Source organism: Eleginops maclovinus, chromosome 18 (genome assembly GCF_036324505.1).
Source record: "Eleginops maclovinus isolate JMC-PN-2008 ecotype Puerto Natales chromosome 18, JC_Emac_rtc_rv5, whole genome shotgun sequence".
Lineage (NCBI taxonomy): Eukaryota > Metazoa > Chordata > Actinopteri > Perciformes > Eleginopidae > Eleginops > Eleginops maclovinus.
Window position 1 is genome coordinate 26,796,953 of NC_086366.1, and position 15,790 is coordinate 26,812,742.

At 43.3% G+C, this 15,790-nt stretch overlaps 1 protein-coding gene across 2 annotated transcripts; it reads left to right on the forward strand.

Moving 5' to 3' along the window:
• The first annotated feature begins 619 nt into the window (after positions 1-619).
• LOC134880738 (SPARC-related modular calcium-binding protein 2-like) lies at positions 620-14,042 on the forward strand. Of its 2 annotated transcripts, XM_063907796.1 has the most exons (6): positions 620-865; positions 2,927-2,974; positions 5,281-5,433; positions 6,575-6,682; positions 10,707-10,800; positions 13,702-14,042. In XM_063907796.1, the coding sequence occupies exons 1-6, from the start codon at positions 727-729 to the stop codon at positions 14,030-14,032; spliced, it is 873 nt and encodes a 290-aa protein (XP_063763866.1). In that variant the 5' UTR covers positions 620-726; the 3' UTR covers positions 14,033-14,042. The 2 variants fall into 2 exon arrangements, with proteins under 2 accessions (XP_063763866.1, XP_063763867.1); XM_063907797.1 differs by lacking the exon at positions 5,281-5,433.
• The last annotated feature ends 1,748 nt before the right edge of the window (positions 14,043-15,790 follow it).

A 15,790-nucleotide genomic window follows, 5' to 3' on the forward strand; every position in this document is an offset into this window, starting at 1 on the left:
ATGTGTGCCTTCCAGAGGGCCCGCTGCATCAACACACCGCTGCGCCTCACTGCACACACACACTGCTCAGGAACTCTTTCACTGGGTTCTTGTAGCTATACTTTAGTGTAGAAATACTCAATACAAAGCACTGAATCCAAATGTTTTTACAAGCATAAAAACGTACTTTCTAAACAGGACTCATTATGCCGTGTAGCCCATTTCAGAATAACATATTTATAACAGTTTTCGTTTCTGATGCAGTAATGTGTTGGTTACTTTTTCGGCTAGTGGGCATGACAAATCTTCTGTTAAAATTCATCAGAATGCATGAATTGATAATATTTAGTTTTATAAATCTGAATCTGCAAGGTTAGTACTTGAAAAGTATAAAATAATTGTTGTGGAGTATAAAGTAACTGAAAATGTAAATACCTATGTAAAGTATTTCCGATGGTACTGAAGTATAGTACTTGAGTAAATGTACTTAGTTACTTTCCACTACTGAGCACATGTTGTCTCTTGATGTCCCTTTAGATCTAAGTCAGTCCAAATGTCAGCTGGCCCGGGCTCAGGCCCTGGAGGCCGTGGCCCCCATTAGTCCTGTGAGCCTGGCAGCCTCTTGCCGGCTGCACACTACATGCGGAAAATGACTCCGGTGGCCGGAATACGCCATCTAGTGGACACCGTACTACCTAAAAAAATAATCCGTACAAGTCGAGGCTCCGGTAAAAAAAAAAAAAAAACATGGCGGACGGGTCTGAGAAAATCATCCTGGCGGTTTCAGGGCACCGGGTGCTGTACGACCTGTCCGCAGAGGGATACAGAAATATAAACATCAAAGCTATGGCGTGGGAGGATGTAGCACGCACGGCAGGCAAGACAGGTCCGTTCAAATCTTTTGGTTGGTTTATTATGACGCCGATGTCACGATAGCATAGCTAGCGCTGCTAGCGCAGCATAGCTATCGTTTTAGCTGTCCCGAGTGAATGAATGAAACGTGAATTATTTTGGTATGAGGGAGCATGGATATTTGCACATGTTATGTAACATGTGCAAAACTCCATTCTAGACCATCTATGTTTGAACTCTCTCTGATCATATTGCTTATTGTGGAACAGACACAATCAGACATGCATCTCCCCCATTGCATGCTGCTCTCTCCTGTCATGGAGCAGATCATTCTGTTACTGTATATGTGGAACAGAAATATCATACACCCACATAGACCTATGGCATCTGTCATGTCCTGTTTCAGGATATGCATTCAGTTGTTATTTACAAAATACTGCTATACAAGAGAGACCCTACTCAAATAATTATTATAATAATTAATAATAATTATTATTTACATTAAATACAGTAGCATTTAATTTACACTTCAAATAATGAATGAAAAATATTCACAATTACACTTGTAATGTTGTTTTTATTATTGTAACAGCAAAGTAATTTACGTTTGTTTATTGGCACCATAGCAACAACAACTTCCGGTCCTACCAGCCGTACGGTCGAGCTTTGCGGTTGACCGGAGGAGTTCAATATTTTTAACGTATGCGGAGGGCCTCGGATGCGGTGTTTCTTCCGCACCGCTCTCGACCGGAGCTGATCGCATACGGAGTGCGGATCTCCATTGACATTGAATGACTTCCGGTCAAATCGGATACGTATTACCGCATGTAGTGTGCAGCCGGCATCTGTCTTCGTGCCGGAGTGCAGTCCGGACGCGCACTTCCTACCGGTGCAGTGCCACAACCAGAGGGGATACTGCTGGTGCTCCATGCCCGACGGCAAGCCTATCAGCGGAACCACGGTCCTCCATGGGACCCCCAACTGCATGGGTCAGATGCGCTGCGTTCTGAAGGCTTCTTTGTCATGGATTCATTTTCATAGATAGTCCATGAAACTCTACTCTTCCTATGAGTCTCCTGCTGCTGTTCAGGAAAAACTTTAACACATATTTGACGTTGACATGTTGAAACTAAAATGCTCAAATTTTCCAAACTGAGGCATTCTGCTTTAATGTGTGATCCCAAACAGATCACACGGTTTCACTGCATAGCTCTGTGCGTTCATTCTGAATGCTTTTATTCTTCACATCCTATAAATCTTCTTGCATATTTCCCAGTGCTGCACATCCTCTGTAACACTCAGTATGTTTCTCCTTTTCACTTTTTTTTACTCTGTTCCTGGCTGGGCGTTTCTCAATACCAAGAATGCAAAGAACGGACTTGTGTACTTGGGGAGAACGTTCTTGCGAGTTGTTCTTGGAAGAATGAACTTGCAAGTGGACCAGCACACAGAGCGCTGTTGGCGGTTTGAGACGATGCGTACTTGCTGGCATTGCGCAAAACACAATTGTGGAGCTTCTCAACTCCGAAAACGTTTAAGCAGATTTTGAATTCGCCATCGATTTTCGTAAAACTGCTAATATTTTAAATCTAAACCCTTGATTTCTCGACTCAAAGTGAATTTGTAGTGATGAAATAGCATACGAAAATAGTAAAAACGTACCGATGTTCAATGGTGTCGAGTAATTTTCCGCTCCTCGCTTGAATGCCGAAATGAATGCTGGGATATATTCGCTGCAGAGTTAACACAAATTAGCATCCGATGCATCCTTGGTAAAATGGGCGTACAGAACATTTCCGGGAATACATCCGGGAACTTTATCCGTTCTTGGTGAAAGCGAACTTGGGTTTGGGACAGTACTTGGGCAGCAAGAGATGACGTTTCACAAGAACACGAGCACACTAGTACAGACAAGAACGCATATTGAGAAAGGCCCAGTACTGTGTGTGTCACACACACCTGCAGGAACTGGAACACTCACAGAGCGCTCCACATGCCAACATCCCCCCGCCCTTCTGATTCTTCACAGGCTTTCCTTCTCTGTGATGACTCCTCTGACCTCATTCCTGTTACTCACTCTTTTCCCTTGTTCCAGGTGAGGTCGGGGAACCTGGACCTACAATAGACCCCAGGAAACACACAGGTAACACAACCTCCAACAACCTGCACACAGCTTAAAGGTCTCCTATTATGCTATATTTGAACAGTATATTATAGGCCATATCTATACAAAACATGTCTGTGAAGTGTTTTGCTCAAAATACCAAACAGATCCCCCATTGTAGCATGCCTCTTCCCCCTCTACCTCATTCCTGATTCTGTGGCTGTAGCTTTAAATGAACTAGCTGCTGCTGGCCACGCCGCTTTGGAGCGTCATGATCTCTCCTCTGAAGAGAGTTTTCTACAAGAGATACTAAAACACGTGGCGCATTGTTTCTGATACAGCACATTGTTTCTGATACAGCACATAGCTTGACATATTCTTTCTCCAGTGTTTACCACTTGAGTAGAGACATTATATGTATTATAAATACAACAACTCTAAGTCTCTCCTGCAGACATCCTGCTGGACACACAGACACACAGAGGTGTTGAGGATTCAGCTCGCGACTGTATATGGGGGACGATAGGTTCGGACGTGTCACATGGGCAGGACGTTGCCAGGAGTTCAATGTAAAGCCAGCCCACATTTCGGTTATCACGTCATATTGGCAGCAAATCTGGATCAGCTCGTTTGTACCCCCGTTTTTAGAGATGTGGGTAAGGATCAGGTTGCAGGTTGACCCTCCCCTGGTTTCCTGGATTACGGACTATTTGACAGGTCGACCACAGTATGTCAGACTGCAGGACTGTGTGTCTGACACTGTGGTCAGCAGCCTGTTCTTTCCCCTTTTCTGTTCACCCTGTACACCTCAGACTTTCAGTTCCTCTCTGAGTCCTGCCACCAGCAGAAGTTTTCAGACGACTCTGCAAGTGTTGGCTGTGTCAGCAAGGAGAAGGAGGAGGAGTACAGGGGTGTCATGGACTCCTTCGTCAAGTGGTGTGAGACTAACCATCTGCATCTCAATACCACCAAGATAAAGGAGCTGGTGGTGGATTTCCGCAGGAAGAAATCTGCCCCCACACCCATTTCCATCAACGGTTTGACTGTGGATGTTGTCCAGGATTACAAATACCTTGGAGTACACCTGGACAATAAACTGGACTGGGCCAAGAACACTGAGGCTGTTTACAAGAAGGGCCAGAGCCGACTCTATTTCCTGAGGAAGCTCCGGTCATTCAACGTACAGTGGGGCAAAAAAGTATTTAGTCAGCCACCAATTGTGCAAGTTCTCCCATTTAAAAAGATGAGAGAGGCCTGTAATTTTTATCATAGGTATACCTTAACTATGACAGACAAAATGAGAAAACAAAAATCCAGGAAATCACATTGTAGTATTTTTAATGAATTAATTGGTAAATTCCTCGGTAAAATAAGTATTTGGTCACCTACAAACAAGCAAGATTTCTGGCTCTCACAGACCTGTAACTTCTTCTTTAAGAGGCTCCTCTGTCCTCCACTCGTACAGTGGAGACACCGCGTCCTGAGGCCAAAATGTCACTTTATCCAATTCCACTGTATCACTTTATTTAGTTTATACTTATTTTATTTTTATATATGCTGCTAACTGCACAGTGTGTATTGTTGTATATACCTACGCATGAACTGTAATTTTATTGCTTTTACTTAGTTTATTTTATGTTAGTTTGATTTTACCTCTCACTTTGTATTACTTCCCCACTTTGTCCATATCAAAACTTGCAGTATTGATATTGATGTTTAAAATATGCTTTTATTCTGAATTTGCCATGGCCTGTCTGTCCACCGTTAGATCCCAGCACCCCTTATCCCTGATGTTCAGACAGTGGTGAACCAGACACTGTACGGTGAACAACATGATCCTTTATTTCTCTACTCCTTGTGTTTTTCTTATTTGACTTGCTTTGAAGTATATTCTGCTATTTGGGGTTTTCCCTCTCCTTTAGTGTGTTCTATAGGTTTTAGTGCATGTAAATGGTCTGCAAAGGCTGAAATCCCTCTGTTCCCTCCAGAGGGAGTTTCGATATGATACCACATCAAGATGGAACTTGTGATTTACAACCCTTCAAAATATCTGCTCATCTCTTCTTCCTCACTTATTCAGAACTTTACAATGAAAAAAAAGCAAGTCTTAAAATTCATAAAAGAGAGGACAGTATATACAAATATATTATTTTAGTTGTCGGAGGATTCAGGTGTAGCGTGAACATTTAATCCACAATGTTTAGCTGCCTGTGATTCATTTATAATTTGTGCAAAAGCTTGAAGTTAGCTTAAAAACTGTCCGGAGGATTCAGGTGTAGCGTGAATATTAAAAATGTAATATATTCAGTAAAAATGGCTTACTAATGAGCAGTGTGTGTGTACAGAGAGTCCTCAGACGTGTGAGCGGGAGCGAGCCTGGCTACTCTCTCACATGCGACCCCCCTGGCAGGTAGAGTTCTTCATCCCAGAATGCACTGCAGAGGGCCGCTACAGCCCCGACAGGCTACTGCTGGTGTGTGAGGGCGGACAGCGGCACGGTAACCGTCCGTTAGTTCTGTCCCTTCTTTTTTCTTATTCTCCACCTCCTCCCTTCTCATGGGCATGACCAGTTTATACAGTGATTAAGCACTGATGTACAGAATCATTTCATCAAGTTTTACAGTAATTACTGTCTCTGCTCCCTGGGGGGGAGAACAAAGAACAAATGTGTATAATTAGCAGTCGGACGGGTTGTTCCTGGGGGGTTCATCAGGGATGCTGATGTTCCGAGTGTTCTCTGGTTCACTGGTGTGAGGAAATCTCCCTGAGGCCTAATAATACCCCCCTTCCTACTGACATGAAGAATATCTCTGGTGGAAATTAAATAAGGAAATATATTTTAACCAAGTGCATATAATGTGTATTTAGTCAAACACAACATTTCCACAACTACATTTATTTAAATCTCATAAAAAGAGAAAAAATGTCAGGATTTAGGGGAAGGACCCTGGTGCAGAAGCAATAGAGGAGGCAGTGGTTCAAATGTAACAAAGGGCGAGCTTTTATTTATAAAAAAGCTGTTAACAAAAATGCAGATCAACAAGGTAAAATGAAGGAAAAGTATCAAATTAAAACTCAGACAAACCAGTGGGAGAGGGAGGCTAAAAAAGGGATATCCAAAAGGGTTCAGGGAACAGGTAAACAACGACAACGACGACACGACAAAGAACACAAAGGAAAGCACAGACTAAATACAGAGGAGGGTAATCACAGGACAAGAAACACACACACACAGGGGCAACAGGTGAGCACGATCAGACAATCAGACAGGAGGAAACTAAAGACAGGAAGTAAACTAGACAAGATAGGAAGAGACAAAACAAGAAACATTTCAAAATAAAACCGTAAACTATAAATACAGAAACTGATATGCTGACAAAAAATCAATATACATTTGCATTTATTTTGCTTTTGCAGATTTCAGAAAATCAGATATGGAAATAAGGAACATTTCTCGGGACAGTTTATGCAGTCACTGCAACTACACCTCACATCCCACAGAACCTTTAATCGATCAATGAGTTCATAGATTAGAAGTTTAAAGACTTGTTTTCTTTTTCCTGCAAATCAGAGTCAGCAGAAAAGTTTCGACTTTATAAGTGTATGAGATCAGTTGCTCTTTTTTTTGTTTCAATGCAGGAACCGCATCCCAGAGTGCACTGGGGCAGAGGTGGCACCCACAGACAGGAGGTACAGGGAGAAACCTCTGCCTGGTAAATGCGACCTTTCAGTTTTATCATCACAAAGGTAGGAAGAATTCTGTGAATACGTTAAGACATGTTGCAGTTGGTCCCGCTCCTAAGGGGAGGGGTTGAAACACAGTAGCGGTGCGTGGCCAATTTTACAGAGGAGGCCAGAGAGATCGTAAGCTACTGAATGACGTCATACCCATGTCAACAATGTGACTAAAAGTAGCATAAATAAATCAGGACAAATGATTGCAGCTGCTGCTATTTATTGACACCATATCGCAACAAGCTTAAACAAACACAACACAACACAACACAAAACCTTACACCCATATTTGTAATCTCAATAATACACTGAACTGTAGCCTACAGGTGGCCTCACATTCTAAAAGTCTCTGACGGGTTCACACCGCTGTCCGCAGGATGCTAAAGTGAAAGCCTCGGCTGTCACACTGCGTAAAGAAATAAAGTAAGCTTACTCACTATTTGTAGAGAAATGCCATTCTCCTATCCTTAATGGTGGCGAAATGATCTGTGACCCGGTCATACAGATCCCCATGGGACCTCAGTGCTCGTATTATGGATGATTCCATTGATATCTTTGCCAAGTGGGAAAGTCTCTCCTGTGCACAACTGTTTCTTAGGAAGGTTTTAATCCTTTTCAGGCAGGAAAATGACCTCTCTGCAGACGTGCTTGTAGCGGGTATGGTGAGCATCAGCCTCAGCAGTTTGCAAACCTCAGATAAAGAAGAGGTCAGTTCATCTTTTATGAGCATGGTTAGCAGCTCAGCAGGTGGTTTGTGAAAGAGTGGATCCGCATAGATTACCTGAAGTTCATTTCTTAGTCGCTGCTCGTCAAAAACTGGGTAGGTCTCAATCAACTGAGAAATGTCACGGCTAGGGAACCCTGATTCTGAGTAAGTCTTAAACACTGCATTATCCAGCACACGGAAGAAACTCAGATTTATCATATCTTGGAATCTCAGTGTCATATGCTGTACAATGTTATCCAGAATTTGAAAAAAAATGCGGTGATAAGAATCAGTGGAGCCAGTGTCCGCTAGATCCCCACCCATACTGGCACCTACATCAAAATCCCTCCAGGCCGGGCGGCTTCGCTTGCGTCGCTCGTTGGGTATGCCAACAGTCTGCACTGTGTTCTCATACAGGCGGCTGAATGTTTCAGTACTTCGGAGAGCCTTCAAAGCATTCAGAGTGCCGGTCACTCGTTCATCACACTGTCTGATGTCCAGCGTTTTGCTCTGGAGTATCTGGAACAATGGTTCAGTGAGGCCGAAAATTGTTTGGAAAATCGCAAGCATGAACATGAAATCAAAGTCGTTAAGTTTCTGTTTCAGAGAAGAGCTCTGTGAGACTGCATCGTTATCCCAACCAGGCTCAGTCGCGATCCGGTCAAACGCGATCATCAACGATGTCCGCCCCTCATGTACTGCATGAACAGCCCGGCTCTTGAAATTCCACCGCGTCGTACTTCCACCAGGCACGCGTATACTTTTATCCAAGTCAGCGAGTACAGATGTCCGCTTACTCGAACGGCTGAAAAAGTTGTGGAAACAGTCGAGATCGGCGAAAAAGAGCTTTGATTCTTGAACGTTGCTTGTCCCCTTAGCCAAAACTAAATTCAGCTTATGTGCATAGCAGTGAATAAACAAAGCGTGTGGGCATTTCGTCTTGACCAGGGCCTGTACCCCGCCGCGTTGTCCACTCATGCAACTCGCTCCATCATACGTTTGACAGATGAGCTTTGTCTCAGGACTGTAGTTTGCAATTGCCCTCATTGTCACATCGGCTATGGCTTGAGCATCCCTTTTTGCACTGACGTCAAAGAAACCAAGAAAGCGCTCGCATATCTCACCCTTGGCATTAACGTAGCGAACGATGACAGTCAACTGGCACTTGCAAGATATGTCCGTGGTGTCATCTACTTCGACTGCTATGAATTCGCATGTGTTTATCTCCTTGTTTATTTCCTCCTGAATGACATGATCAATGCTCTCAATTATTTCATTTTGGATTGTACTTGACATACCCACGAATGTCGTAGCAGTGGCTAGGTGTTCCATCATGTTAATATCAAACTCAGCAAAAGAATTAACAAGTTCCACAAAGTTCCCCTTATTGCTAGAGCTAGCAGACTCATCATGACCCCGGAATGCCTGCTCTTGGCATCCGAGGTACACCACAGCCACAATCAGTCTCTTTAAAATGGCACGATTTTTCCCCACCTGCTGGTTATGTCTTGACACACTTATTGCAGCCGCTTGATCTAGTGCCTCATCTATCCTCACTCGTCCAAAAAGTTTGAGTTTGAGTTCGGATGTTATATAACCACGGGACTTTGAATGCCTCTCTATTCCCCGCGAGAGGTTTTTCAGATCAACAAATCCTGTCGTTGTCCATGGGTTGTTCAAGGTGCTGGAGCGGTCAAACAAGAGGCATGGCCAGCAGAAAAGACAATTTAGCATTACACTCAGTGGCGGCTGGTGAACATTTTTTTGGGGGGGGCGCAGTTGGGCGGCACGGTTTAAATAGCACTTTTTTAGAGGTTTAGCTTAAGACAGTTGGTTAGGTGGCTGCGGCCACATTCGTGCTTCTTACATTTTTGTGTGAAGTGCTTTAGATCCTTCATCCCGGTTGTAGTCCAAAGTGTTTCAGTCCCAGGACTTTGAAATAACAGACAAGGGAAACAAAAAAAGGCATTGCTCACTGTACAACCAGCTAACCAATTCCGCTTAGCATACAAGTTTGAGGAGAAAGTCCGAGTGTAGGTTCTCCCGCGATCAGTGGTCGTCTGTTGAATGTTTAAATCCGGACGCTCGGGTCCCAAGTCTTTCAATTTCTTCTTTTCGACATCTGATAGTCGATGAAACGGTGTTTTAAGTAGAGCTTGCACGGAGTTCTCAGCCATCGATGTCGCCATATTCACTCAATCTAAGTTTCAGCTAGCTACGGTGCTGCTCTTTACGCTTGTGGTTAGGGAATGATAACGATGCTGATTCGCCGAAATAGTCCAATCGCGTATCTAAGAATGTCACATTGAACTAAGAAACAATGCCATTGGCTGTGGGCGCAAAGATTTGCGCCCACAGATCTAAGTTTCATCCCCCAATGAAAAGCTATCCTTGCTAAAATGACTGAGAAAAGTATAAGCTCTCCTATAGACTCCCATGTTATCGGCGCCCACGGACGGTAGCCGACCTGCCTATTCTCAGAAAAGGCGAATGGCAATATATTATGTCCGGACACATTTTAGCGGTTCTTGACAGTGGTCTCCCATACACATTTAACCCATAAACACGGTACATTTCTTATTTCAATTATGTTGTATATATAATGTTTTTTAACTCAAAAAGTCAGGGTGGGCGGCGCCCAAGCGCCCACTATTGACGCACCGCCACTGATTACACTCCCTGTTAGCCAGTCCGTTCTCGTGTAGTTCCCTTCACAAAACGTCCGGGTATTTCCTTTAGCTCTTCCCTGAGTAAGGTCGAGATTCGGAGTGGACCTACCCTTCTGTTTTATTTTTAACTGAATTTCAAACGGTAGTTTAGTGAAATCGTTTCTCAGAAAAAACTCTGGGTCTCCGTCGCCATCCATTCTTACTTTCTAACCTTCCTTCACGGTTAGCAACAGCATGGTTGTGTGTGGTTACGTACTTACGTATTAGTGTAGGAGGCACGTACAAGGTAGCCTCCTCATTTTTTTAATTTTTACAGTTTGATTGACCTTGATGAGCGTTCGGTGACAAGCCGAGCTTCAATCTGATTGGCTAAAACCCTTAGTAGTAGTGGAGGCCAAGTTAAACGGGCCTCCTTAGATGGCAGTATTTCACCTATAGGGGCGCTGTTTTGCTCGCTCAAAGAAAAACATGACATCAGGGAATTAAACACGGCATATTTGGAACCTAAAATGTGCGTCATGAATCCCAACTCATGGATATTTTTTTATCGAATATAAATGAGGAGGCCACGCCTCCCTTGGCCTCTGGGAGAAAACGCCACTGTTGAAACAGCTAAGGACAGCTGGCTGGACAAGTGCTTGACAGATGATCTGTTCTGCAGGGTGTCCAGGTGCTCGGAAGAAGCACCTCCTACAAAGTCTGGTCAGAGCTCTGCAGCTGGAAGCAGAGCATGCTGGGACTCTGAGTCCCTACAGGTGAGTTTATGTACTGTCTAACTCGCTAATTGTCCTCTGCACAGCCCAGCAGGTGCAGAGACCTTTACAGCTTCACTGCAAAGACAAAAATGATTTACTATAAATCAGGTGAGCTATTGGAGTTTGTTGATCGAGTGTTTACAAGGTAAGGACATGCTCTGAATGAAACTGGCTCGTTGTGAAGGGACGCAGCATGTGGTTTGCTGTGGAAATGCACGAGAGATAAAGCACCAAGTCACCTTTGAATTGTGCAACGTGATAATAAGTGTTTAAATGACAAACTAAATGAAAAACAATGCCCAGAATTGTATGAATAGTTGCTTATAATTTATATAAAGAGGCCCTGTTATGCTTTTTGGGGCTTCCCTTTCCTGTAGTTCAGCGGTTCCAGACCTTTTTTTAAACTCAGGGCCCACTTAAGAATCAAAAAAAAAGTTGCGGCCCACATTCAACCATAAACAATACGTAGGCTAAATAAAGTAGTGCGTACTTTTTATTTGAATTAGAAAAGGAGCTGGCCATCAGTAACAAACAGACATGAGAAACTGAAAAGTGAGGGGCCGTCTGCTCTGTCGCTCTCCCCGATCCACCTGTCGGGGGTTCTTTTCCCCATAATGACCGCCTCGCTGCACATCATCCCTTACATATACACTTTGATATTTTTACCTGTGGACGTTTGTTTTTTAGCAAGCTAGAACGGGGTCAGACCAAAACCGGCCAATCAATGTGGTTCCTACCATCAACTTTAAATGTAAGTTTTTTAAAAATCTTTACGTCAAAAAAAGAATCTTAATAATGATATGTTTCCACACAAATCATAATGTTTTGTGAATTATTTGGCGGCCCACTTACAAGTTAGGGGCTGCTGCTGTACTGTGTTCTATAGGTTACTGTGCATGTAATAATAAAGCTTTATTTATATAGCACATTTCATACAGCAGGTGCAGTAGGGCACATCCCACAAACTAAAACCAACAAGAAGAAATTCACCTCAGGTCAGATGTTAAGACCTTTTTTGAACACATGCAGCATAACAACATAAAATAGTGTTAAGACACAAGGAGGGAAACGTTGTGATAATAAAAACAATAAAACAGATAATGATCCTTCTCAAAAAAATAAAGGAAGACAAAAGACAAAATAAATCGATACAGCCAAATATCCAAAACCTATAAAATAAACATGGGAATGGTCTGCAAAGGATAAAATCCCCACTTGTTTGTGCCAATCTGGCAATTCAGTGTCACAACCTATAGGTAAACTTCCACTACTGCTTGTGGATTTGAAACAAAGAATTTTGACTGCCGGGGTTTAACTGTGGAGCTGTTGAGGAAGTTGAGTAGCAAACACCGTGCTATCCTTGGCTCAGCTGCTATAGCTAAAGCTATCAGATTAAACTGTTGTACTTACAGGCTGTGGGCCCAGCAACTCCAACGAACACTGTAGAGAAATACTCAGCTACTTTCTGATGCCCCTCCCTATCCTCAGTTACTGCACATCACCTCTTACCTCTGCATTCTGCAGAAACGTCTATGTCAGCAACACAAACAAGGCTCACTCAAATAAATGTTCCATGGCCCCTCTAAAAACTCCACAGTGCAAATCATTCTCATTTCCACTCCCCCTCCTCTGGTCTGATGCCCTGCTGAGAGTCTGCTCAGAAAGCCAAATGAAAGCCAATTTCAAATGCCAGTGAACACCACAGACCTGATCGAATTCTGATGAAGTGATGGAAACTGTTGGAATAACAGAACAGAACAGCTCCATCTGTTTTCATTGTACTCTCTTAGCCAACCAGGATGCAGTACTTTACTCACTCCCTCTATCTGTGTCTTTCAGCTCATTTACAGATGTCCCCCTCTCTGACTCCCTTTTTCATCTTCTTAACATCCTTTTTTTTCTCACCTTTTTTGATAGTTTTACCATCCCCTCTCTGTTATTCCCGTGTTACAGTAAAACAGAGCCTTGTGATGTTGTTTAGCATTGCTGCGAGCTACCTCTCATGTGTTTCCTCCTGATAACTTGGTGTTTTTAATTCCAGGTCTGTTTTTCTTTTGGTCTGATACAGAAAATTGAAGCTGTGTTTTCTCTTGCTCTCTAACTGATCAGGATCCCAGGAGCTGTATGGAGATGTTCTGTTTCAGCAGTCTGCCATGTCCTCCTGTCTGATATTTATCTGCAGCAATACTGTGAAAAGAGTCGGCTCTGTTTTCCATGAATCTGATCACTTGTGTCTAAAGATGATCTCTGTTCGTCCTGACGCTTGCTGGGGTCTCCACTTTAATCTCATTTCAGCTTTAAATTCAGATGGTTCATCTTTAGGTTGATTTGCTCCAACCCTCTCAGTTCTCTCAGAATCTGCCGCATGTCATATCCTCTGTCTACCCGTTTCAAACTGTCTCTACAATAAAGGCACTGGTTGGCGACATAAAATAAAAAATACAAATTGTACATTACATCAAAAATTAAAACAATAGAAAACTCATGATTTATTGCAACCAATACCAATTCAATAAACAACAATTTACACTTGGCTGAAAAGCAGTCTTGTAAGAATTGTAACAAACCAAAATGTATCCACAGTTATCTGATGCACCGCGGGGTAATCCTGAACATCGCTGCAGAAAATAACACAAATGGTCACCCATTAAAAAAATATTTCTGAGAACGGAAGAATAATACTGGAGTTTCCTTATATTTTGAGCACTAAAGTCCTCTCTTCAGTGAAAAAATCTATAATAATAATAACAAAATAAAACAGAAAATAAAAGTATACATTCAGGGAAGTGCATGTTATATACTTCAGATGCAAAGACTCAGATTTTCAGGGGAGTCCTCCGGTGTAGTCTGGTGTCCCTGAACCTCTCCCCTACCTAACTTTGTCCCGTCTGTTTCCATCAGAGCCTCAGACACACCTCCCTCCAGCACTCCCTCTTCATCTTTCAACACTTCGACCTCCGCCCCCTCTCCCTCCTCCCCTGGCGTTTTCCCCCCTGTTGCTCGGGAGCCCATTGAGTCCTCCCGTCCAGAGGGGGTGCTGCGCTGGCACTTCAGTCAGCTGGACCTGGACTCCAGCGGGGTTCTGAGCAAAAGCGAGGCTCGACCTCTCCGTCACTTCCTGCGCCGGAAGCTGAGCCCACGGCGCTGTGCCAAGAAGTTCTCCCAGTACTGTGACAGGGACGGGGACCGGGGCCTCACGCTGGACCAGCTGAGGGCCTGTCTGGGCCTCTGAGGGGGGGCGGCAGGTGTGTGTTCTAAAAGACTGTAGTGCAGGGGTCGGCAACCTTTAACACTCAAAGAGCCAGTTGGACCCGGTTTTCACAGAAAAAAAAACACTGAGAGCCGCAAATACTTTTTGACATCTAAAATGAAGATAAGACTGTATATAGTTTGTTATTATTATAATTATTATTACTATTATTATTTTACCTTTCCGCTTTGTATAAACAAGTATAGTGTGTTGCTTATGAAATCCATGAAGTGCCGCAGAGAAAAAAGAATTGTATTCATGTAGTGAACACATTTTGATTTCTTAAACACTAATAAAAAAACACAACAAGTTAAGGGTCTCTTTCAAATGAAATGAAAGGTTGATAATACAGCATATATGGCATTATATTATAATACAAACAAAAAATGCCGTGAGCCGACATCATATCGCAATTGGGCTTTTGGGGCGTGTATCGGAGCCTTGACTTGAATTTAAACATGAACTATTAAACTATTTCACATGAAAAATAAATATTTTCTAAATGTCTGCATAAATATTTATTTAACCTGGTTAATGGGACTCCTGCTCCTGAACCTCTGCGCACAGCGTCTCCAAATCAGCGCTGTAGGAAGTCACTTTCATCTTTACGCAGGACTGTAAGCTGTCATCAGTGAGGCGTGAGCGGTGTTTGTTTTTAACAAAGTTCATGGTGGAAAATAGCTGCTCACATACATATGTGGATCCGAAGACGGACAGGACTCCAAACGCATATTTCTTCATGTTTATGTAGGTGTCGGGGAGGCTATTCCATGTTTCAAACACAAGTTTGTCTGGTCTTGGAAGGTTGTCAATATCACTCCATTTGTGATTTTGAGCAAGAGTGGCCTTCTGACGAGAAACATCTTCGAGATCACCTGTCAAGCGTTTGAACTTGGACACCCATATATCTTTGTCGGCTATGTCAGCCAGCTCCAGCTCAAGATCAGGTTGACTTACACCTGCAAATGCAGTCACATTTAACAGGGTTGGATCGACGGTCAGGGGAGTAACCGGGAAGGACAATGCCACTCTGGCTGTTCCAGTTCAGGAAAGGTGAGCCCTTTGCTGCTCATGAAAGTTTTCACCTCTCCCAGACATGCAGCAAAGCGTTTTAGCACCTCTCCTCTGGACAGCCATCGGACACTGTTATGCAGCAGGAGATCAGAGTACGTGCTTTCCACCTCATCCAGTAATGATCGGAACTGACGCTGATTTAAACCTTTTGCCATTATTTTATTGACAATCTGAATGACAACATTCATGACCTCTGTGCATTCTGGAGGAAAGGTTTGGGCACACAATGCCTCTTGGTGCAGGATGCAGTGAAATGTCAGCAGCTTTCTGTCCAGTGACTTCTGCAGTAAGGCCACAAAGCCCCTGTGCGCTCCGGTCACACTCGGCGCGCCATCAGTAGCCGCTGACACCAGGTGGGTTGTTTTTATTTCTTTGGCTCTTAAACAGTCAAGCACAGCCTCACAGATGTCCTCCCCCCGTGTCTGGCCTTTTAGTGGTATCAACTCAACCATTTCTTCCTGTGGTCCATCGGTGTTCATATATCTACAGAACAGCGCTATTTGTTCAATGTCACTTTTGTCTTTGGACGCATCACAGGCGATTGAGTACGCTGCAGCTGAATTGATGTCTTTAATTTACTGTTTTGTGATATTTTCTGCCATTTTTATGGTCCTGTCTTTGACAGTCTTCGCAGAGAGAGGCATCTCTCTGATTTTCTGCATAATT

Bases quoted from the DNA above. Each gene is read 5' to 3' on its own strand.
- LOC134880738 (XM_063907796.1), top strand. From the start codon at position 727: ATGGCGGACGGGTCTGAGAAAATCATCCTGGCGGTTTCAGGGCACCGG. The intron at 866-2,926 runs GTCCGTTCAAAT...CCCTTGTTCCAG, and splicing joins ACGCACGGCAGGCAAGACAG to GTGAGGTCGGGGAACCTGGA. The intron at 5,434-6,574 runs GTAACCGTCCGT...GTTTCAATGCAG, and splicing joins TGAGGGCGGACAGCGGCACG to GAACCGCATCCCAGAGTGCA.